The sequence below is a fragment of the Copadichromis virginalis genome, linkage group LG8 (genome assembly GCF_057382275.1).
Source record: "Copadichromis virginalis isolate Kocher_CV1m ecotype Utaka linkage group LG8, C_Virginalis_male_GT1.1, whole genome shotgun sequence".
Lineage (NCBI taxonomy): Eukaryota > Metazoa > Chordata > Actinopteri > Cichliformes > Cichlidae > Copadichromis > Copadichromis virginalis.
Window position 1 is genome coordinate 21266916 of NC_140625.1, and position 25092 is coordinate 21292007.

At 38.6% G+C, this 25092-nt stretch overlaps 2 protein-coding genes across 2 annotated transcripts; one reads left to right on the forward strand and one right to left on the reverse strand.

The window, feature by feature from the left end:
• Positions 1 to 8586: 8586 nt before the first annotated feature.
• On the reverse strand, positions 8587 to 15176 carry LOC146703314 (carbohydrate sulfotransferase 3-like). Its single transcript, XM_085466493.1, has 3 exons — positions 14935 to 15176; positions 11622 to 11838; positions 8587 to 11477 (listed from the first exon to the last, which is right to left on the reverse strand). Exons 2-3 carry the CDS (start codon positions 11699 to 11701, stop codon positions 10262 to 10264), a joined length of 1296 nt encoding a protein of 431 aa, XP_085322619.1. The 5' UTR covers positions 11702 to 11838; positions 14935 to 15176; the 3' UTR covers positions 8587 to 10261.
• A 1554-nt stretch (positions 15177 to 16730) lies between these two features.
• Positions 16731 to 22472, forward strand: ghitm (growth hormone inducible transmembrane protein). The gene is made up of 9 exons (XM_085466494.1): positions 16731 to 16830; positions 17117 to 17278; positions 18443 to 18545; positions 19146 to 19257; positions 19370 to 19511; positions 19709 to 19817; positions 20034 to 20222; positions 21322 to 21493; positions 21605 to 22472. The coding sequence occupies exons 2-9, from the start codon at positions 17147 to 17149 to the stop codon at positions 21690 to 21692; spliced, it is 1047 nt and encodes a 348-aa protein (XP_085322620.1). The 5' UTR covers positions 16731 to 16830; positions 17117 to 17146; the 3' UTR covers positions 21693 to 22472.
• Positions 22473 to 25092: the final 2620 nt, after the last annotated feature.

Sequence of the window (25092 nt, forward strand, 5' to 3'; positions counted from 1 at the left end):
TTGTCTACCTTTAATGGTTTCATGAGTTAGTTCAACTTCACTGATATTGTGAGTTGTTGTATATTTGTACAACTGTATTTGTAACATCAGTGAATATAATTTAGTGTATACACTTAAATATCCTGTTAGTTTGAGTACATAAACTATGAGGTATGTTAAACTGCAAACTGACAAAACAGATTTGTTTCCTTTAGCCAGACACTAACTATGTGACTCCACTGGAGAGACCTCGTTGCCACAGTTACAGCTTCTACTGTTTAAACCTATTTCTGTCGGATTATCAGCCGTAGGGTAACATGTCAGTCTGCCAGAGATTAGCAGCATCTGTGAAAGACGAAAGTCAGGGGTGAGCATGGGTGCTGACTTATCTGCCTGTGAGAAACTGGTCATTTTCAAGCCATCTGGGAGGTCAGTGTGTCCAGAGTTAGAGCTTTGTTTAGTTTTCTTATGATGTAATTTAACCACACATCTCCTAAATTACTGTATGAGATATATTCATTATTGCCACTGCAAAAACCCAAAAACCCCCAAAACAAAAACACATTAAAATACAGTTTGTTTATAATTTATTATCGATCAGAGTCTCCTTTGTACATTTAGAAAGATTTTGTGAACCTTGGATCTAAACTAAATTGGTGTTTTACTATCAAGATCAACTGTGACAAATTACTTAGAAAGAGGAACAAGGGGTTCCATCATCTTAAGCTCAGCTTCTGCCATTGGAAAAGTAAAGAGAGATGTGTGTTTTCCCTCAGAGAGGCCTCTTTCCTGCACAAACGTACCAAGTAAATAGGGAAAAGCAACTCTTGAACTTTCTGTGGCCAAAGGACCACAGATATGAAGGTAGGAATGGCTGTTGGTCAGGTAGAAAAGAGAGTGAATTAGTGACTTGATTCCTAATCTCTAATTTAGGAACCGAGAATCAGGTTCCTAAATTGTTAAAGTGTACACAATAAATCACTTCCGAAGAGTGCTTGTTTAAAATTCCCATTTATCAATGCTCTGGTAGCTCATGAATTTAGAACCTTTAAAGTGAGCATTTTTTTTAATGGTTTACATAATGTAACAAAAAACCCTGCACTGTCTGTCATCTCAAGAGGCTAATCACACTGGTGCTTATCTGTCATCAGGCATTAATGAAGGGTCCTAGCCTTACCACCTGTTCTGCTTATTCTATTGCTGCGCAGATGTTTTTGTATTTCAAGGGGCATTGCTTTGCCCAGTATGTGTAGCACTTGTCCAGTTTGCTAATAATCAATGTAACTATAAGAGACTTATGTGTTTAAAAGTGTGCACACCTGAATCTGTCCTCGCAGGGACATTTATGTGCACCACAGCAAACACCTGCCTTTTATACTTCTCTACAACAGAGGTAGAGAGGTGCTTCCAAGTGGACTGGCAAACTGCATGTCATATAGTTTATGATGTTCAGTGCTTTTATTTTCATGACTTTGTGGGTTTATTATTTTATCCCCAAGAGAATTAACAGCATAGGACCCACGTACATATTGCATATAAAATTCTGATAATTCAGACAATGACAAATGCACTTTCTAAATTTTCTTTCAGCTCTCTATTTTACATATTATAATATAGTGTTAAACATACAGTAGTATAATCCATTACACTTTGCTATGGTATCATAACTTAAAATTATGAAATTCATTTTTAAAGAGTTTTAAGACAAAAATGAATCGAACATGTTTTAAATTACTTCAGAAAAATACATTTCAAATATGAAATGTCAGTCAAACTCAGACGATTTGAACACCAGAGGCCAATTTGGCAGCAATCGACTGCTTTAGTTAAGAGTTCTTTAGCTTGGAAAAAACTTCATGATTCAAAGTAGCAACAACCTTTTTAAGCTGCAGAATAATTAACTGAACCAAGTATGTAATTTTATCAAAAACAATGTTTTCATTAATAAATAACAGCCAAGGAATGGTCACTAACTAAATTTAGTTTTAGCTGTTGCAAGTGCTAAGTGCCTATATATAGTTAAGAAAGGGTCTTTGTTATTTTATGAGTGGTGCCACCTTACTGACTGAGAACAACCATGCAGCACTAGCAATGGTGTCACATTATTTAAAGTTAGCATAGAGTATAGCTGCTGTTGACTGGCACTGTATGAAAACATATCTTTTGTCAATTTTTTACTAACTCTTGCCCTTTGTAAAGGATACAGTGTAGCGTATACATGCAGCGCAGCAGTTCTGCTGCACTATTGTTACTGTAAACCACTTTGGCTTATGTAAGGCAAGCTTACTTCTTGCGGTGGGAATAATGTCAGTAAATCTTTCCAATGTCCTGTTCACAGAGCACTTCAATTTTTTGATAAGAATCTTTCAATAAAAGAAGGTAAATGTTGGCTCACTCAAAGCACTGGCTCTCCCTATATATAGCATGTTTTTCTCAAGTGGGTATTTTACCCAGCTTTATCGTCACCGACATACCATATAAGACCACAGTCCTTTGCACTAGAAATAGGGTGGCTTTGTGTGTGAAAAGTGGCAGAGGGAAAGGTATGAAAATGTTCTTTTCCTGCTCCTGCAATCAGTGAGTAACCACTTTGTATAAGGCTGGCTTGTTTTCTCCCATGTTGAGTCCTCAAACAGTTTAAGAGAGGGTATATTTAGAGGGGCAGAGATAGAACAGGACAAAAGACGGCTGTCTGTCTGCAATAAAGCTTCCTTTGCAATTTTATTGTTTGGATTTTATTTGATTGGATGTCCTGAAATTACCTGTCGTGATTGCAGGTGGTTTGCTTTCTTGCCATAAATACACAAAATTTTGAATATAAAACCTTTTAGACTTCATTCTTATTCCAAATTTTCACATTTTCTAGTAGTGAGAATGTATAGTCCCTGTCTGGCCCTTGTGGTTATTTTGGTCTGTTGGGCAAACTTCTAAGGAAACCATGCAGTAGAATCACATGGGTCTTGCACACATGACGTGTGGTTTGTCAAAACATACCTGTCTTTGCACTGCTGAAGCTGGAGATTAATCTGTACGTGGTAAATGCATCAGCACCACTTCTTATAGGAAATGAGGAGATTCGGGGATGCATAATGTTTCTCATTAGCCACCCCTGCTCCTTATAAAACCTCAACTGTAATGCCTGTTTTATTGTGACTAGTAGTGGCAGTAGAAAGGCGCTTTGTGTTTGGAGCAAAGCCAGCAGAGTGGGACAAATGGAGTGACCCATTCAGTAGCTCTAAATTCTTTTTAAAGACCTCCTCGTTCTAGCTTGGTGCAGGCACAAAAGGAGGTATTGATGTAAGGAAAGACTGAAGCTTTGTGGCATAGGAAGCCATTCTTTCGCAAACATGAATTCAAAATGCAAATGGTAGCACTTACAGTGGGTGCATTTTACTTTAGCTCTGCTGCGTTTCAAGAACAGAAAGTAGACTTGTAAGAAATGACAGTGTTTTTTGTGATTTTTGATGTTGATTGATCTAGTGAATGATTAAATTCTGCTCCTGTTGGCAGTTCTCATAATTTAACTATTATGTTATGTTAATGTCCCCCACACAGTCCTGTTCTCCAACAGTGTTTATGGCGTAAACTTATCCTCTGTGAAGCCTAAAGAAACAAAGTATATTGAAGGAAGGAAAAGTGAACACTCGGTGTTTTCCACATGTTTTCCACAAGTTAGTTTTGTGGTTTTAAATTATATTTAAAAGCCATGTTTCATAGTAAGTGCAACAAAAAAAGAATGCACAAGTATTAGCATGATACTTACTCACAGAAAAACCAAAGCATAGCTTTGTCAGCTTCTTTTCTTTGCACCACCTGCAGACCTCACCCCAAGTATTTGCTTTAAATCTCCCCTCACCCACAAACCCATTGTTTGTGTTGCAGGGGCCCAACTGAAAGTAAATGCCACACTAGTTTGACATATCCATGAAATGTTTAAGCTATTCTAAACTAGAATGGATATCTAAATTTGAAATGAGAGCCATGTTTTATGTTTTCCTATGGGAACGGGTAAGGGTTGGCAGTACGGTGCATAAATACTGAGGTCACAATTAAATGATAAAGGGTGTTCCAGTGAAAACAAATGCAAAGAAAAGAAAACTAAATGAGGGAGTCAAAGATTGTACTGTATTTGGAAAGAAAACCCCTGGTGTTCATCACCTGTCACATTGCCTATAACAAATGTAACCAAATGTTTTGGCAGCCAAGGGGTCATTCAACCAAAAAAAAAAAAACCCAACCAAGCATAAAAAAATGTATTAGTCAAAACACCAAAACACAACCCAAAATTGTCTTCTGCTTTGATTTTTTTATGAATTCATTTGTTGTCAGAGTATTTTTACATTTATGAAAACACATCAGAGAAAGTAACTAGACACTTTACTGTTTTGAAAACTGGGTACTGCATTTTTTAAGCTGCCACAATTCATCACAATTATTGTAATTTTCTGCCTTTATACATTCTGTTGACCATAATGGTCAGACAGTGCGAGCTCATGCCCACATCTCTCAGTCACTTTTCACATGTTTTGTAGAGTCTAAATCCAGAGAAAATGGGCATTAATTTCCGTTCTGTCAAAGGCTTTTATGTTGTGGTCAGCCACAATGGAGTTCCTGAAAAACAAACTAAAAAAAAAAAGCTGAAAAATGTTATGTCACGCAGAAATTTGAAAATGTTGCTCAGTAGTTCAGTACATTGTGATTTCACAAGTCTTCCATGACACGGCTTGATAAAGCATTTCCTACCATCTTACTGGAAGATCAATGGACACGTACATAGATGCAAGTGAAAAAAATGTGTAATGTATGTATGTAAGTGAGAGAAAAAGGTCTTTCTTTTCATTTTGACATTGCTTTTAGAAACATTGCTAACAGCAGACACACCAGTGCAGCTGTGGTGCAACCACAGATCTCTGTTGTCTGTCCCTGGCCGTATGTTGTGGAAAAAAAAGAAATGAAAGCAGTTAGCGCCCAGGTTAGCGCACAAAAAAGGAAAATGTCTGGCTTTGGAGTGTCAATAAATGACAGATAAACCTTCCAGCTTTGCTCTTAACAGCTAGTAAGTTGTGTACTGGATGAGTTCTTGAGTGAAATTCTGCTCTCACTTCACGTAGTCACTCATTATCACATGCAACAACCTGAGTTTTATGAATTGCATTCCTCAGTGTGAGATAATTTGCTGTGTATTTAGATTTATGTCTCCTGCTAAACCATCATTATCGCCTACAGCAGTTTTATATGTCGCTCTGAGACATGTCTGAATTACCTCAATTTTGTGTCTGTTTGTCGCAGATCGTACAACACACTATCATTCGGATCAACGGCGCAGGGTTGTTTTGCATATTTCAAACCCCTCATGGTTGATGTGGCAAAGCACCATATAACAGAGTGCGAGGGTGTGGTTACCTAAATGCCCTTATTTAACTGCTGAGGAGGGGGGCTGAGAAGGCTTTAATTCACTGGAAAGTGGTTATTCTATATTTGCCCCAACCATACAGTGACTCCACCCTCCACACATCCCACATAAAGTCACTCCACTAAAAAAGTTTATGAATACTGAACCCATTAGGTTTGGACTCAGATGCTGCAGACCTGGCAGCTCTTTATTACTCAAATAGAACGACCAAAATAACCAGATAATGACCTGTTAATATGAGTGAATGCACTTGCATTGAGGTGGCTTAGCTCAACAGTAGAGGAGGAATGGATAATGAATGATCCTTTTTTATAAAATCTCTCTATTTAATATAAAAAAGATAGAGAGTCTTTATAAACTGTCTCTCTGCATTTCTGTAAGAGGGTGTGGTCAGGTGGACAAAAATGACTTGGACCACATTATATGTAAAGTTCGGGTAATTACTAGGTTGAAAGACTTAAATAGCTGGGCCCACAGTGGTAAACACACTGGAAGTCAAGGCAGCTGTCACTGCAGTATCCTTCCTCCTTGCCTCCTTAAAGACAAACATAATGTACCAAAAGCTTAAATATTTAGATATGACAACAAAGCAATGGTCACTTTAGATAACCACTCATACGGGAAATAAGTGAGTGGTCATGTTTCACAACTAAAACAATGAAATTAACTGTGAATGTTTACTGACTGTTTTTTTTCTCTGTGGATTACTTTCATGTACAGATTTCAAATTTTTTTAAAAAGCTTTCCAAACTCAAAAGAAAAGGAGCATTGGAAGGCAATTGCTAGAAGTGCTGTGAGGAATTCAAGCAACACCCTGCCAAAGTACCACTGGAAGAAATAAAAGGTGAAAGAATGAAGCCAAATTAACTTGAATCTGCTCACTGAGATATAGCGCAGTATCATTTATAAGTCACTCTTGCTTGGTTCTTATTTATATCTCAAGTGCTGATTGTTTCAGAGATAAAAGGGCCAGACATAAACAACAACAATAAAAACTGAGTTGAGACTGAAATGAGACAAAGGCATTTTCAACTAGAAAAACTTGCATTTCCTGCGAAAATGCAGTGTGAATGCTGTGTAGTGGAATCTGCTGAAAACAGCTGAAGAACTATCTGCTGAAAAGAGGTGAAGAAGCTGAAATCTGTGCTGACAAGAGGTGAAAAAGCTGAATTTTCTGCTGAAAAGAGGTGAAGAAGCTGAAATTTTTGGTTGAAAAGAGTTTAAAAAATTAACCTGTCTACTGAAAAAAATGTTGCCATGAGTGGGATTCGAACACAGCTCACCCTGGCAAGCTAAATCAGCGAACACACTTCTAATGTGGTCCTATTCATCTACAGTGGGGCAAAAAAGTATTTAGTCAGCCACCGATTGTGCAAGTTCCCCCACCTAAAATGATGACAGAGGTCAGTAATTTGCACCAGAGGTACACTTCAACTGTGAGAGACAGAATGTGAAAAAAAAATCCATGAATCCACATGGTAGGATTTGTAAAGAATTTATTCGTAAATCAGGGTGGAAAATAAGTATTTGGTCAATAACAAAAATACAACTCAATACTTTGTAACATAACCTTTGTTGGCAATAACAGAGGTCAAACGTTTACTATAGGTCTTTACCAGGTTTGCACACACAGTAGCTGGTATTTTGGCCCATTCCTCCATGCAGATCTTCTCGAGAGCAGTGATGTTTTGGGGCTGTCGCCAAGCAACACGGACTTTCAACTCCCGCCACAGATTTTCTATGGGGTTGAGGTCTGGAGACTGGCTAGGCCACTCCAGGACTTTCAAATGCTTCTTATGGAGCCACTCCTTTGTTGCCCGGGCGGTGTGTTTTGGATCATTGCCATGTTGGAAGACCCAGCCTCGTTTCATCTTCAAAGTTCTCACTGATGGAAGGAGGTTTTGGCTCAAAATCTCACGATACATGGCCCCATTCATTCTGTCCTTAACACGGATCAGTCGTCCTGTCCCCTTGGCAGAAAAACAGCCCCATAGCATGATGTTTCCACCCCCATGCTTCACAGTAGGTATGGTGTTCTTGGGATGCAACTCAGTATTCTTCTTCCTCCAAACACGACGAGTTGAGTTTATACCAAAAAGTTCTACTTTGGTTTCATCTGACCACATGACATTCCCCCAATCCTCTGCTGTATCATCCATGTGCTCTCTGGCAAACTTCAGACGGGCCTGGACATGCACTGGCTTCAGCAGCGGAACACGTCTGGCACTGCGGGATTTGATTCCCTGCCGTTGTAGTGTGTTACTGATGGTGACCTTTGTTACTTTGGTCCCAGCTCTCTGCAGGTCATTCACCAGGTCCCCCCGTGTGGTTCTGGGATCTTTGCTCACCGTTCTCATGATCATTTTGACCCCACGGGATGAGATCTTGCGTGGAGCCCCAGATCGAGGGAGATTATCAGTGGTCTTGTATGTCTTCCATTTTCTGATGATTGCTCCCACAGTTGATTTTTTCACACCAAGCTGCTTGCCTATTGTAGATTCACTCTTCCCTGTCTGGTGCAGGTCTACAATACTTTTCCTGGTGTCCTTCGAAAGCTCTTTGGTCTTGGCCATGGCGGAGTTTGGAGTCTGACTGTTTGAGGCTGTGGACAGGTGTCTTTTATACAGATGATGAGTTCAAACAGGTGCCATTCATACAGGTAACGAGTGGGGGACAGAAAAGCTTCTTACAGAAGACGTTATAGGTCTGTGAGAGCCAGAGATTTTCCTTGTTTGAGGTGACCAAATACTTATTTTCCACCCTAATTTACGAATAAATTCTTTACAAATCCTACCATGTGAATTCATGGATTTTTTTTTCACATTCTGTCTCTCACAGTTGAAGTGTACCTCTGGTGCAAATTACTGACCTCTGTCATCATTTTAAGTGGGGGAACTTGCACAATCGGTGGCTGACTAAATACTTTTTTGCCCCACTGTAAATGGGTCAAACATGGCATAAAAAGCTTACTATTTATAGTGTCGTATAGTATAAAAGTTACTAGCACCAACAAATATAGGAGGCATTAGCAGAAAGAGCAGAACAGTTTAAAATTTGAATGGTGAAAATCGGATGAAAACTGGGGGAGTAGTTAACCAGCAAAGAACTGAGCAACTAGAATAATAAGGTAGAAGGTAGAAGATAGAATAAAGAGAAACAGGATCTCAATAGTGTGAATGCTTCATGGTTAAAAAAGGATACATTTTTATTTCATTTTCATATTTTTATCTATTGGTATGACTTGTTCTGTCCCTTATATCCACAGATATCTGTACCATATATGCACTTGACATTGAACCTGACATTGGGTGGCACCATCGTGATAAATGCTTTGATTTTTCATTTAGCCCCAACATCTGGTCAAAGTTTCAATCAGTCCAACTGTGCCCACTGTACCCACGCAAAGTCTCTTCAGATGTTAGAGTATTGTCGGAAACCATCTGGAAAACACCGATTTCACTGTGATCTTTTTCTAAAGACTGCAAAGAATCTTTCAGTGTCCACTTGTGTCCATCCTTCATCACTCTTTGCTAAATTAATGTTGCTACATAAGCAAATACAGGATGTAGCTACAAGCAAACCCCCGCTAACACTGATTGAAGTGGGATTCTACAGGAGAGCTGTTTACTGTGTTTGTTTTATTTTACGCCATCTGTGTTGTTTTATTTTACACCATCTGTGTATGTATGGCTGTGATGTGCCATATTTGCTTCCTGTTACACTGTCATTGTTTAGCCTCTTTTTAAAAAATATCTGACAAAGATGACAAAATGGGATGTGCTCATGCTCAATATGCTCCTGTCAGCAGAATGTAAAATTTTTTCAGACAATTTATTGAATTTGAACACTCCTGGATGGAGTGCTTTCATGTGAAAAATATGTCCTCTTCAGAAATAAAGCGTTTTTCAACTGTAAAGATTTATTGCAACAAGCTTTTTCTTTTCAAAAATAAAAAAAAGAACAGGTTCTGTGTCAACAAATCGCCTGACAGGCCAGAGCGTCAAGGCCTGTTACCAAAAGCCAAGAGGCTTGTTTCAAAAGACAGAGACCTCCTGACAAACTTTGCACGATTCTGCAAACCAGCTGCAGTTGGAATGTTAACATAAAGTAGCACTGTTACAGTCTGTTTTACAGGATGGGTGCTTATATTCCTGAACACATTTTCATGTACAAAAAACTACAGCATACATGTGCAAAAACACCCCTGCATAGTGGGGGTAGAACCTGTGGGGCACATTCAGACACTTTGTCATAATGACTGTTTAGCAAATGGAAAAAATAAATAAATCATCATGGGACATTACCTATAAATGACGAAAGTGAAGTTGCCTGGCAAGACACTGGTATTTCCTCTCAAGTATATGAGCATTGCTATACAAAGCGGTTTCTGCAAGGTTCTTTGGCATAAGAGCAGCATATGTTGCTAAGGAGTGACTTTACAAAAATAACTAATTGAGGTTCCTGGAAATGTTTGAAACAGCTCATTGTTGCTCAAAAGCTCTTCCTAATAACTTTCTATATTTGCTAAGGAACAAATATGGGAGTGGTTTGCAGGACGAGCTGAAAGCACCATTTGTGTAAGACAGGAAAAGAAATTGTGCAGAGTGCAAAAACAAAGATGTGCTCTATGTGAAGATTTTATCAAAACTCCAGACTGTTGCTTTCATAGTTAAACGTTTCATGTGTATTTTCTGCTCAACAGTCTATTCTTTGTCAAATTGTTTTAAATAGTAAAAAAAACTTTAAATAGGACATTATCAGAAAATATATCACTCTGTATCAGGATCTTCATAAAAATAATTTATCACAGAGGCTTTAGAAAGGTTGAAATTTTCTGCATCAAGTGTTGGAGTTAACATTTTTTAAAATCTATAAAAAGCTGAACACTTTGTCCTCAATGAGACTGATAGATTTATCTGTTAGCATTTCCTCACTGCTCACAAATTTGTACCCAAAAAGCTTCATTGTTGGTCCACAAACTCTCTGTACCACTTGGGCTATCTTGAATGGAAGCTTGAACCTCCATTTCTCCACTTGTTCAGATGAGTTTTTCTGTGTAGAGTAAACTCCGCTTGTCTCCTTCGAGGCCTGGGTGTTCTTCAGAATCCAGGATTTCACTTGTGGAGTGAATGGGATTCCAGTAAACTTGTACATCTCGGTTGCTTTCTTCATGGGGAACCGAGCAATGTCCTCATACCGCACCAGCATGTATCGCCTGCGCAGCCAAAATGGCTGTCTGAGGCCGAACTCGGCAGACATTTTGATATTGTCGCAATTTCCTTTTAACTTCCTCACCTCGTCATCGTCAATAGGAACATTTCCACCCATGGCCCACTCCTTCCAGTTCTTGTATTTGGCTGCAAAGGCCACCATACGTGATGCCAAGATAGCCCGGGGATCGCGAACCAGCTGGATGAATTTTACATCAAGACGTGTGTCCTCAGCCAAAGGACGCAGAGTCTCGAGCTGGCGCACTCGTACCGACTTGATGGCAATGTGCTCTTTCTTAAGGCAGGATTCAGACGCCATTGTCAGGTTCAGGGGACCACAGCGTCTGGTCTTACAGTGATATCGTTCAAAAACCCCTTTGACAACAGGGCTGCAGACAGACTTCTCACACAGAGAGCTGCTGGACTCCCTGCGAAACAGGGCTGGGGTGATGTGGTCCACGGGAAGGGGGTCGATGAAGGTTTCTAGCAAAGAAAAGTCACACAGGAAGAGTTTTTGGAGCACATCACGGTATGCTTTGGCTGCCGCTGTAGCATTGGTGCCTCCAGTGTCCAAAGTCAACATCTTTTCCACGTGCCACAGAGGCTCAAACAGGTAAAACATGTTTTCTCCCTGCTGGTTGAAAAACTCGCCCACAAATGAAGAGCCTGTCCTAGTCGTGGTTAGCAGGAGAATGTGTTTTCTACCCCTTCTCAATGCCCCTCGGTGCTCGCTGTAGTCCTCCACCCGCGGCTTCATCAGCGTGACATTCCTCTTGCTGATTGACAGACGGAAACTACTGTGCTTCAGCAGTACGTTGGACAAACTGCTGGGTTGTTGAGAGGTTTGAGGGGTCTGCTTTAGCTTATCTGACACCCTGAAAGCATGAGAGAAACCAAACGCATGTTACATTTCAGGTTAACATAGAGTCAGAGCCTTGACGTCTAAAGCATTTTTTTAATATCTAATATCTCGCTCAGAAAAGAATTCAATCCTCCTTTCGTGATTGAAATTGACTTACCTTGAGATAATGTTGTTTTCTTTCTCAATGATAACAAGTGCCATAAAAAAGACAATGGGTAGAGTGTATTTGATCTTCATTCTTGGATGTGGCTGAGCCTGGATATGCTTTTACAGACTGCTTCTTAATAGCTTCTGCCAATCTCGCCAAGTCACCAGTTGCGTTCTTAAAGAGCCATCCAGTTATTTGTGTTCCCTGTTGTAGAAAATGTTTTATCCTGCAAATGAAATGAACATCAAACTGTCAGCTACAAATTTTACACATTTGAGCAAGGCTGTGGTAGAACACTATTTTTGTAAATGGGGAACCTAACAATGCCCTGTGATGCTGAGTCACAGAGGTTCCGCTCTTCTTTTATTTCTGAATTTGTTAGTTGCATACAGCACCACTGTGTTCTGCAAAACTATGATGAGAGTCACTTACTAAAGAAAAAAACCCACCTATAAGAAGATGCTAAAAATACAAAAAGGTATAACACATTGTTTCCCATTGGAATTTAAGCTAGTCCTTGCCATGAGGAAGTACTTGTTATCTTTAAGTGCAGCAGTGCGTTTCAGGTACATGCCCACCCACCACTGCAAGTCTGAGGGATGGTGCAAACTGTATTTATGAGTTAGTCTTTGTAGAAGTTGCTTTCAAAAATGAGTGGATAAACAACTATTAGGGCACAAAGAAATGTGGGTACAGACTGCAATCAAGGACAATTTTGTCAATTAAACTGCAATCCCACAGCTGTCAAGCTGCTTGCCAAAAAAACTCCAGAGTTGTCTGGCTTGGAGTGAGATCCTTTACCTCCCACTGATGTAGATAACAGAACAGTCCAAATTGCCAGCTACTCCTCCTCAACACCAGGAGGATATCTTACACAAGGACTAATAGAAGTCCAAATGCTAACAGGACTGCAGAGTCGTGGAATTGAAAGGGGAAATCCTGCTTGTCACTGAACCATAAATTGCCGTGCTCTGAGCCTGGAGGCCATTCAGTTGTTTTATAAGTCTGCAGAGGGCAAGTGGTGGGTAATCAAATGAAGATAAGGGTGGATTTAATGGGGACTATTTGTGAATGTCTTGCACATTCTTGAAAGATTAATATTGGTTCACTTTTAAGATAATGGCAGCTTGACTCAGATCCCTGACTAATCTTGAGAATTAAGCATAATCCTGCTTACCTTGTCTGCTAGTGTTGGGTCAATACCACAGCAAGAGCAAATGAGGCAGCCTCCACCTGGAGGATATTTGCAAAGCATCATCAAACTGCTGTTTTTTGGGAGGTTGTGGGGTGGAGGTGGGGGTTAAGATCCATAAGTAACAGGCCAACCTTTTCATTTAACTGCATCAGGCTACGATAAGATGCCAAATCCTGTTGGAAACCCAGTTGGATGACCACTGTTTTCTCAATTCTTTAATGTCTTTGCCTTTCTGTGTTTCACACCTGGAGGTCCGCTTCTCACATCCTGTTACAACTTCTGTCCAGGGCCATGTTTGAGAACAGAAGCCAGTTCAGATGACTGCAGTCTAAACACGGGGAATGGTTAGACACTCCCTGTGAAATTCTCTGAGTGGGAATGGGAAGTTTACAGCTCCAATAGAGCACTGTTGACGTGGAACGGCACGTAATGAAAAGGTGAACAGCCTGTATACTGAGACACGTTTTCACTGGAAGGAAAACTCAGCGCTGTCTTGCACCACCTTGCCGCATGCCACAACCACAAAGGCCTCTTTACACATGGAGTGAGTTTAAACCTTCCTTTGGGTAGAGATTGCAGAACATAAACTTTCAGGTCATTCAGACGTCACAGGGTCAGTGACTAAGCTCGTGGATGTTCCAAGTCATCTAGAACTGGTCAGATAAGACAACTGCACCAAATTAAATGAGTGAGTCTTCAAACCCATGGGAGTTTTTAAAGTGAGCAAATGAATTTCCAATGTCTGACCAAGCCAACAGATATTTAGCACATGGAAAGATAGAGTACAGCTGTTGTGCACTCTGTGTAATACTGTTGTGCATTAACAAATTACGACATATAGCAAAAATGATTTAGCTTAATAAATAAGACACAAGAGGATGATTAGCAACAAAAATGTCTCTTTCTGTAACACTTACAGTTCTATGGGATTGAGTGTGTAGTTCTCCTCATATATGATTCAAAATAAACAAAAATATTCAACATCAACCATTCATCAAGAAAATAAGTAGTCTGATGTTTTGTCATTTATATGGTAAATTAGATGTACACCAATTATCTCAGCCTATTGCATCTGCTGGGTAAAGCAGAAAAAAAGAAGCTGACATTCTTGAATATTCACAAACCACTGAGGCATATGACACGTTTGATCATCTGCTCATAACAAAACTGCCACTGCACCATTTATCATCTTGTTACAAATGCTTTTAATAGCTGCCTCTTATTTAATGTAAATCTTATGTGGAGACAAATTAAACACCAGCCAACCAAACCCATCTTGCTCGAGATTGCATTGCAAATGTGCACTGCGGTGTCCAACACATTTTTCTGATAGATAAAAAAAGATAAAGGGATTACAGTGGGGAATTTTTTGTATATATTTAGTTGCATTAAGTCATTATGGGAAGATTTTTATAATCATCGGAGGAAATATTGTACTCTAAGTTATTTACTCAGTCACTAAAAACTTTTCCAATAGTTTATTGAATTAATAGTGAATGAGTTTGGGCTACAAACCTGTAGAAACTGCTAAAATCATTCGAGTTGTATGGACGCAGCCCTAACTGGTTTTAGTTTAAGGGTAAAGGTCTGAGTAAAATAGACATAGAATAGACAAGAATGAAACAACCCATTTTCCCCACGATATGACCTATACCCCATTAATTAAGATTATGCTGGGGGATATGCATGTGTGTTTAGTCATTGTGGTTATTTCAGAGCAGCTGTGGGGGTCATGCAACACATCTGTTCGCCATAAACATATGCATGCAGTTGTTTATGCAGAGGGCAGGTTTTTACTGTAAATAAATTGTGCTAATTTTCCGGCAACTTTATCTGTTAGTTTATAAAGATGCCACACTAAAAGACAGAAGGGCAAAGGGGGGAGGAAGTCAGACTGAAGCAGCAGTCTCTCTGGAGATCATGTGCCGCATTAAAGGGTCACAAGGACAAACCGAAATCATGCTTTCTTAATAAAAAAAAGAAAAAAAACTGAATGAAAAGTCACGAGTCACTTGGAGTGATGTCGTTGTAGCCAAGTGTTATTAATGACGTGTTAGTTTTTCTTTATTCATTTCTAAAATATCATGCGAATATGTAAAGAACAGCTTGTCCGCTCTCTGTACCCACCATTATAAATGAACTGCGGTCTCTGAAGGCGTCCCGCTTTTCATCCACTTGATCAGCCTTCCCTCAAAGAGCGACTCCGGAGAGAAATTAATTCCATTACTTTGCCAAGACTGCTTCACTTGTATGACAGAAAACAATCGAATTCAAAAGGAGAGGCTGGCCTAGTTTCAGTGAGCAAAACTCGTAGATGAGATGAAATCATGTTTGAGGGGGCTGCAGGTCAGGCTGCTCGCTGATCTGAATGACAAATCTATCCAACAGTTGCGAGTCACTGAATCACACGGGAAACTTTGGTCCAAAGGAGCGGAGCTTCAGGGTGCACTGGCGCACTGCCACTGCCCCTCACGGACCATTTCTTTAAAGTAAAAAGCTGACTTTGCACACATAAACGACATGGTAAACAATATAGGTTAAATATAGCGGTGCTACCTAAATAATAGCCTATGTGTTCCTTTTGGGGGTCAGTTTTAGGTTTTACTTTTTAGTTTTTAATGTCGTCGCAAAAAAAAGGGCGAGCACTCCACCTAGTGGAGAAAAGTATAACATAGAGGTTACAGAGAGAACAAGGTGGTCTGCAAATAAACATGGTTTTCTTTTACATGATATGATATCATAATAGCGTCGTTAAAGATAGGCTGGGTCAATCTTACTTTACATTTTTACTTTAGTGTAACCTAAAGAGCAATTTTGTATGGCTTCTTTGCAGGATGATATTGTTTTTGCATACATGGATAACGTAATAATTCAACATATGACCTTTTAAAAGTGGTTTGAGTACACAACAGTATGGAAGTGTCAATTTAATGTCAGTTTTATTTATATGACACATTTCATTACATTTAAACTTAACATGGTTAATATCAAGATAAAAAAACTTAAAATGTACAGTAACATTAAAGTAAAAACAAAAAACCCCAGAGGAATATAGGTTTACAAAAAATAAACGTAAACACGCACACACAGTTATGTGTATCATCCGCATTGGATATTTTATTCTTCTTTATTTATTATTCTTTATGATAGGGCCAAGAGAGAGCAGGAAGATTCGAGAGTAATGGACCAAGAACAGACATTTGAGGAACCACTGATTGAATTTTTAAATTTGTGCTGATCTCAAACTATTAATCGAAATGTAGAAACCTCTACCCTTTAGACATGATGACATATCTAAATCAACAAAATCATAAAGACTTTGAATTAAGAAGTCAAGAAGTCAGTGTCGATCATGAGTCTTCTAATTACTGGTGATCTTTAGGTCTTTAGGTTGTTGATGGGTTTAATTGGTGATGAAATCTGATTGGTACTCATCATAATGAGTTGTTAGGTATGCATTCAGTTGTTTATAAAGGTTTTTAAAAAAATATTTTTCTGAGAAAAGATGATAAACAGTTTTTTGGTAGCAGTGTGATTAGAGCACATCAGAGATAAACACTGAAAATGCCACCCTCTAAAGAACTGTTGACAATAATTACTAAACAAAATGCATTGTTTTAATTAACTGTTCTTTGATCGGTTAAAAACAACATAACACATTTTTGCTATTACTCTCTCAGTAGTAAACTTTAAAAAACAATGATGTAATAATGCAAATTATATAACACTGTCATGCCATGGAGACTTAACCTCTGATAGGTTGTTGAATAAACTCTTGCAGCCGCAGGTTGTTTACGGGAAATTTTACATGTACTTTATTCGCATTAAGATCATTTTCTCTTTATCAGCCGAATGCTTTAAAAGGTATAACGTCTTTAACGCAATATTGAGGATCACTGCGTTAGAACTACAATTCCCATCAAATCTGTCGCTTAGTGATGACGCATAAGTAAAGAATTTTCAGGAAGGTTACAAAACCGTGGCGTCTTGTTTCTGGAAAGGTGATAGACGACATTTCTCTCGGTATGTAACATTTACTTTCTATTTAGTATTTTGAACGTTGTAATCATATAACAGATAAGACATATTTAGTCTGTAGTTAAATATGTGTTTGTTCAGCGGTCGTTAGGCTAAGGGTTAGGCTAAGGGTTAGTCGCATGATATTACGGCATTAGCTAGCTCAATTTTTGTGGCGTTTTTTAGTGCAAGAGCACATTTTACACTGTTTTTGTGACTCTTAGCTCAAAGTTCAGCTTTCTGTCACACGAATTCCTCTCAAAAAAAATTCTTCTCCGTGTTTGTGTTTTAGAGTGACACGGGACAGTAATATATCGTGACAATGTTGGTGGCGAGGCTAACGTGCCTGAAGGCTCTCCCGCTTGCTGGGCTCCGACCACTGCTCACTCAGGGCTCCCCAGCCCTGCGGTCACCCATCCTGAAGACCTGTTCACCCTTGCTCAGGCCCCAGCAGGTACTGTAAACTTTGTCGCCAGGCACTCACTCACTCACTCTCTCACACACACACACACACACACACACACACACACACACACACACACACACACACACACACACACAGCTTTTTTGGCATTTCTATGCTTTGTGGCATTTCTATGCTTCATTAGCCAGACTTTTTAGCAGTGTTTCCCAAATATAGTGCCTCCTGGCAAGTATTTGGGCTTTCGTCTCAGCTATACACCAATTAATACATAGTGAAGTAAAATAAAGGAAAAATGTCAGTAGAAAATATACCATCACATTTGGGCCTAATCTTTGTTGTGTGGTCCAAATGTCATGAGTCAGGCTTTTTACACGGGTTATTACATGTGCTGGTTTTGACAGCTGTGATAAACTGTATGTTTAGGCACACCTGCCATCTGGACCACATATATGGCTGAGTTGTAGCAGTAATGCTGACACCTGAGTCAGTGCTTTTAATATCAATTGTGGGTTGCACTTGGGCCACATTTTCATCGTTTTGCATGTTATGGCTTCAGCTGCTTCACAGATGTCAGCGTTGTTTATTGGGAGGTGTTTACGATTGTTGCCAATCAAGCCAAAGAAAAACCTAGAAAGTAAACATATGTGCTTTAAGAAAATTGTGGCCTTCAAAATAGTATTGGAACCGAGTTTTATGGACTTCTACCGACTTTATGAAGCTGTCTGATAAGGTGGTAGAGGCAAGCTATAATCAAGTTGAGTGGACGGCAAAGCAACACGCAATCGGTTCAGATGGTCAATAATGCCTTTCTTAACCAATACAATAAAAAAAAAAAATTTAGGATGCTTTTTTGTACAGGTCAATGCACGTATGGGCAAAACATGCCTAAAAACCATTGCTTTGTAAAGTACTAAAAATGCAGCTATGCTTAATTTTTCATCTTGGATAATATTGGTAGAACACCTTAGAAATTTTAGTCATAAGTTTGTAATGATCACAGGGGGTGCAACTTGCAGCTGGACTAGAAACAGTGCAAATGTCAGATTGCCACTGCTCTAATTTGTTATGTAAACATGGTATTTTTTTGAAACTGGGTATTTGCTGCTTCCCTACTTTTGATTGATGGTGGGTGTGAAACCCTAACTCATGTTCAACATTTGAAGAGTCATGTAAAGCTGCTGCTTCTTCTTTCAGGGTTATTCCTCAAAGGCCAGGTTTGGGTTTCGCCGTGCAAAGACAACCAGAGACCAGCTAAAGGAAGCAGCTTTTGAACCAGCCACTGATACAGCCATCAAAAGTAAATGCTTTGATACATACTTCATTTGGCACCGTTACATATTTTCTACTCATATATAGCCTGAATTCTATGCTGTCTACTGACTTAAGGGTGACCTGTTAAGCTTTCACATATTTTTTGTTATTCATGTCTATGGATAGATAAGTAAAATTTTATTTGTATAGCACCTTTCAAGACAAAGATGACTTAATTTATTAATGTTTCTTAAGTAATAAAAGCAAGACTGAACCTGAGATTTGACATGAACATCCAAAGTGAGAGTGGAATCAAAAGTTAGCCCAAGGTTTCTGATAGATGATTTAACAAGTGTTGAAAGGGGACCAAGAGATTTCATTATCACATACTGTTTACACCATATGTCATACATTCAGGTGAGGAAAAAAAACTGTCTTACCTGTGATTAATTGGCTGGGGGTGGGACTCAAAACCCAGTATTAGATAAATAACAAGTATTTTAAAATGTAAATCCTGCAATGCAACTTCATTTTTAGAAAAATGTGAGATTTCATGGTTTGAAATGGTTTTGTTATAGTAAATCTTTTTTCCTCTGAGGCAAAAATGTAAACTGTGTCTCAAATGATTTTTGTGTTGTGTCTGAAGTCGATAGCATGGGGAGAATGATACTGGCTGGAGGTGCAGCAGTTGGCCTTGGAGCTCTGTGCTATTATGGACTTGGCATGGCTAATGATATCGGTGCCATAGAGAAAGCAATGTGAGTAACAGATTTATTTTACCAACAGCACTTGAATTTTATTTTGAAATGCAGACCAGTAGAAAAGTGATGGTATCATACAAACTAAAGGCTTCTTTTCATCTTTGTACAGGATCTGGCCTCAGTATGTGAAGGACAGGATCCACTCTACCTACATGTACTTTGCAGGCAGTGTTGGGCTGACGGCTCTGTCAGCTGTAGCTGTGAGTAGGACCCCAGCTTTAATGGGTCTGATGATGAGAGGATCCTGGCTGGTAAGCTTTACAATACTTGCTTGCTTTTTTGTTTTTTAATGGTCTTCACTCCACTGAACCATTATTATTTTAACCTTAGAATTACATATTACAGAGCTTGTTTAGTCAAATACCAATTTTTAAACCGTAGTTTATCTGATGTGCTTGAATTTTTCCGTTGAACTTATTAATATGATGATTTGTTTGTTCCCACCTAGGCAATTGGAGCAACTTTTGCTGCTGTGATTGGTGCGGGCATGCTGGTCAGGTCAATTTCATATGAGCACAGCCCAGTGCCAAAACATCTTGCTTGGATGCTCCACGCAGGTTTGTGTTTTTAAATATCTTTTAAGAAATTTCTCAGCCCTGTTGTCTCTGGTATGTAGTTGCCTTGGGTGAACACTAGAAGGCAGGCTTAGAACAGGTTAGAGGAAAAAGCTGCTTCAACGATACACTAGTTGATGGCACTAATATCATTTGTTTTTTAAAAGAAATCGTTTTGTTTTGTTTTTAACTGGTTTTTTTTTTTCAATAATTGATAAGGCGTGATGGGTGCTGTGATTGCCCCCCTCACTCTCCTGGGAGGGCCTCTGATGGTGAGGGCTGCCTGGTACACCGCGGGCATCGTGGGAGGTCTGTCTACTGTTGCAATGTGTGCCCCAAGTGAGAAGTTCCTCAATATGGGAGGGCCATTGGCTGTTGGACTTGGAGTGGTGTTTGCCTCCTCTCTTGGTTAGTATAAAGCACTTTTATTTCATCAATCTTGTTTATAGATAGCCATGAGTATTACAAGCTAGTGAACATTCAGGCTGAAAATGTTCCTGATAATATTATCTTTGTATTTCACTCTGTGGTTTCATTGAAAAGTATAAGGGAGCGGCTGCTTTTTTGTTGTTGTTGTGTTTTTTGTCATTGTTGAAAGTCTGATCTCCAACCTAATGCAATGCACTCTATTTATAGGGTGTCACATATTTAAACTGCAGTGTCCTTTTTGCATCAAAGTGGTTCTGTGCTGAAGTACTTATATTATGATAAACAATTTCTAAATGCACATCATTCCACTAAATGCTTTAAGACTAAAGCAAAGTATTGAATGCAGGATTTTGACTGTATTTATTGTGTTTTTGTTCCTGTAGAACCACACAATCTGATAAGTAAATTAGTTTTTCTTTCTTCATCCAAATGATTTTTGATTCCCATGAGATTACAGTAGATATCATTTTTGTGTAGAAATGCATTTTAATACTATACAGTAATTAAATGCTAAAAAGTAATACATAGCACAGTGTTTGTGTGTTGTCAGGGGTAACGCATATGTTCAAATTAAACCGTAGTGGAGTCGGTGAAGTGAAATGTATATTGGGAAATGTACCTGTAAAAGGGCTTTCTCAGTCTTCTCCGTATCTTCTTATTGGATACTTTGTAAGAGAAGGTGTACACCTACGGTGTAGTTTGGGTATAAGAAGTAAATAGAAAATGGGGTGGATAGTGTGCGTCTCTGTCCAGAAAAGCAAAACAGAAGTTATTTCAAAATTCAGTTCACTTTGCAGTTGAGACATATTTATGAATTAATATAAATGTATAAATAACTGCAAGGTGGTTAACAATTGAATCTCCCAAGTTAACGTCTGTGACAGCCAGCTACAAGTTTCAAATGTTTTTACAGAAGCTACAGCCAAACATCAGATTCATACTCGCATATGTGTGTTGTGCAGTATTAGAGCTGTATCATTACCTACTTATTAGTTTTCTATATTGTAACTTTTAGTTGACAGCTGCACAGAAATTGTACTTGTCAGACTCAATTTGAACTTTCTTTTGTCTTCTTCAGGATCAATGTTCCTGCCACCCACCTCAGCATTTGGAGCAGGGCTCTACTCCATTGCTATCTATGGAGGCCTGGTCCTGTTCAGTATGTTCCTCCTCTATGATACACAGAAGGTTATCAAGAAGGCAGAGACACACCCACTCTATGGCGTACAGAAATATGACCCTATCAATGCGTAAGTCACTTCAGGAATTAAAGTACACTAAAAATAACTGGTTTTGAAGATTATTGTTGGTAATCTACTTGTACCGATATGTGGATCTGATACATTTATTTAATCTTACAGGTGTATGGGGATTTACATGGACACACTGAATATTTTCATCAGGCTGGTGATGATTCTAGCTAACGGCGGTAGCGGCAGGAGGAAGTAAACACCATCATGACTCGAGCTTCACTTTTATCTTCCACGGAGCCTGAGACAGCATGTTTACTGCTAGCAGCATAAACCAGATGTTATCTTATAGAGACAAATCCTATCTAACTGCTAGATCAACATGAATGCTTTGAAAGCATGTAAAGATGTGGATTGCACTGTGTGGTACAAGATACCTGTCAAAGTAAAGAAGATAACACAGAGATCTTACTTTGATTTTTGAAAGTATCTGGTTTATCCTGGGGCGCTTTAACAGATGAGTTAAATCTGTCAGTTTAATTTTGCATCCCTCAGAAGTCATTTGTATTATTCTCTGGTTTCTATTTATTTCCACTTGGTGGTGTTTCAGGTTTTATTTGGAGTGAAAATACAGAAAAATGTCACAAAACAACCAAAAGGCCACATATGTCAACCATAGATTGGTCCACATTCACAGTACAATAAACAGACTGTGCTGGATGTAATTGCTGAAGAAATTCTCTGGTATAGCACTTATGTAATGGGTTAAAGAGGTTCGTAATGTGTTTTTTTTTTTTTTTTTTTTTTGGGGGGGGGGGGGGGAATAAAAGTAATTTAAACAAAGTAAATATGTCCATGTGATGTTTTTGGCACATGTTGCTGATGGAGATTTTTTTTGGAATTTTGTCTGCACTGGATAACGTATTGGGAATGATAACTTAGTTAAGTGACATGAAATACTGCCCACAGTCAAATAACTATACTTGTGCTGTATATGCATTATAATAATGCATATTAATAAACTTTTTTGATCAAGTAATTACGAGTTAATTATGATCGATTAATGGATATGTGGTTTATATTTCAGGGTATGATACTGAAAAAGGACATTCTACAGGAGTGCTTCTACTTCCGTTGCTGTACACACTGTCATGGCAGTTTGTAAAATTGTCATGACCTCTAATCTGTTGATTGCTCATTCAGAACATGAATTTCATGGCATGTTCCATATTTCAAACATTCATTGTATTTTATATTTATTTATTCCAAATATGTTAGTTGGGGCACTGAAAACAACTTGGTTCAGTTTAAACATTAACAAAGAACTTGGTTAGTGTTGGGAAATGGCTTTGTGGAGTTTTGGAATTAAAAGCTACTCATTTAGGTTTAGAAAAAGATCAGTTTGGGTTAAAATACAACAGTTTTTCTACAGCTGTGGTTTCTTGGTTGTCACAGTGACATGTCCCTCCTTTGGACAGCATGCAAATTCATGCGGCTATGAAAAATATGGGGGGAGAGAGTCATGAACATGCACAGATAGATCTTTTGCTGTGTGACTGTTTCAAATTTTGCAGCCCTTAAGATTAGACCATTCTAAAACTTGCTCTTCTTAAGTAGGATTATAGTTTCTATTTAAGGTTCCAAAATACATGTTCTGTCACTTGACTAAAGTTATTAGATAGCAAAGCAAATTTTGGGATCCAGTGCAATGAAAATCAGATATTCAGTTTTACATTTTACAGAAACACTGGGATAAATAGTAGAACCGTGGTTGAATTCTTTCTAGAAGTTTCTGTTACTGTTACAGCCCACAGGTGCACTCGTACACAATGAAATGCTGCTATTCTTAGTAACACCTGTGCTTACGTGCCGTGTCGACGGTGCAGTAAAAATATCTGCTCTGGCCAGTAAGTCAGAGCGATAAAGTTCAGTGACCTGTAAAACAAGCTTAGGGCACCTTGTAAATTTAATTGGTGTAAACTGTGGTCTAAAAAAATTGCAACTAAATAACCTCAAACTTAAATATTTTTATGTTTATTTAGCTCTCCCCACTTCAGACCAGACTGAGACCAGCGGGAGTCCACCTTGTATTTCCCTATAAACAGTCAGCGTGTTGCAGCAGATGACAAAGGCTTAGTGTAGTAATCCTCTTGTGTACCATCTGGCTGTTCATCTAAAATTAAACCTTCAAACCAGGGCACTTGCAACAGATGCTAACATCTGTAAATATGCAGGTGTTTCATTAAAGCACATGCACGTGGCGCACGCAGCTGTCAGGCATGGTTTTAAATCTCACATAATGTTCACGTTTAGGACACGTATGATTCATATATACTGTGTATTGAAAAATCCCACAGATGGGAGGGATAAAGAGGGCAATAATGGATGAGCCTGCACAAAGCTCCAGTTTGCAGAAACCTGCCATTACTGGGGATATGTGACTGCCAGTCATTTTCAGATTGATGACCAATATTTGGTAGAGTTCCAAGGCTGTTGCTGCATAAAATAGGCATGAAGCAGTTTGTGATTAAAAGTTCAGATGACAGTAATCTGTGCTGGACGTTTTGTCACTTCAACCCGTGACACGGTAGAAACTGATGCGTCATCAGTGCTATTTTTATTCTGTTGTCAGTGTTTTGTTTTTAAAAAACATGATTGTTCAAGCAAGCAGCATGACTCTAAGGATGGCATCTGTTAGGTCTATTGCTCTCTAAGCAGGGGCTATGTCCAGGGGTGTGGCATGGGGTGGTATAGCCCCTCCCCAGTTATCTCCTCTGCAAAAGCCACTGGACAAGACTACTGTGAATTGTTCAATACTCAGCACCACCGGATAAGATAGATAACTTACTTAACAGAAGTTACAGCTTTAACAGAAGTTACCGAAGTTACTGACATTTTTAAGTGCTTTTATTTAATGTTAGTTGTTTGAATGTTTGATTCACATTTTTAACTCCATCGAATTTATTTTAAAGCTTTATTTACTAATTATTCTACCATTTATTTAATAAAAGGCCTCTATGCTGTATTATTAGTATTATTATAAGCTATGCACAAAATGAGTAAATAAAATCATATTCAGCTACATTAGAATGACAAACTAATTCATTATAAATAATAATGATCCAGTAATATAATGCAGTATAGGGCATATGCATATTGATCTTTTCTTTCATATTATATTATTTTGGTATTTGACAGTGGTACTTATCAGAATAATTTTTTTATGTTTTTCTACTGGTTAATCCACCTCAAGCTCTTTAATCAAAATGTTAAAATAGAAAAATATAATTAAAAAAATTATATAATGCTACTGTACATCTATTATTGTGAATGTAGGAGATCTAATTAATAATGCTGAGTTTCTATGCTTGTGCTCTAACATTTTTCTGCCTTAAATGAAAATGTTCAGCCAGGGACTATTTTTATACCTGTGAATACAGGAAGTGCACACTCTACACCTTGGAATACAGTTAACACGGTAGCTCAAATGACAGGCAAACGTGCAGTCACATGACATGAAATGGTGCAAAACTCTCTCTTTAACTGTTGTCAAGGTTGCAAGCTCAAAACGTCATACTTGATTTTTCCACTCTGCTCTTCAGAGTGTCAATTTTTTTTTCTTTCATAAAATCAGCTCTTCTTAATCGAGCATTATGCTT

Excerpts from the sequence above, each read along its gene's own strand:
- LOC146703314 (XM_085466493.1), bottom strand. The coding sequence starts at position 11,701 with ATGAAGATCAAATACACTCTACCCATTGTCTTTTTTATGGCACTTGTT. Across the intron at positions 11,478-11,621 it reads GAAAACAACATTATCTCAAG|GGTGTCAGATAAGCTAAAGC; the intron begins GTAAGTCAATTT and ends TCATGCTTTCAG.
- ghitm (XM_085466494.1), top strand. The coding sequence starts at position 17,147 with ATGTTGGTGGCGAGGCTAACGTGCCTGAAGGCTCTCCCGCTTGCTGGG. Across the intron at positions 17,279-18,442 it reads CCTTGCTCAGGCCCCAGCAG|GGTTATTCCTCAAAGGCCAG; the intron begins GTACTGTAAACT and ends TTCTTCTTTCAG. Across the intron at positions 19,512-19,708 it reads TGATGAGAGGATCCTGGCTG|GCAATTGGAGCAACTTTTGC; the intron begins GTAAGCTTTACA and ends GTTCCCACCTAG.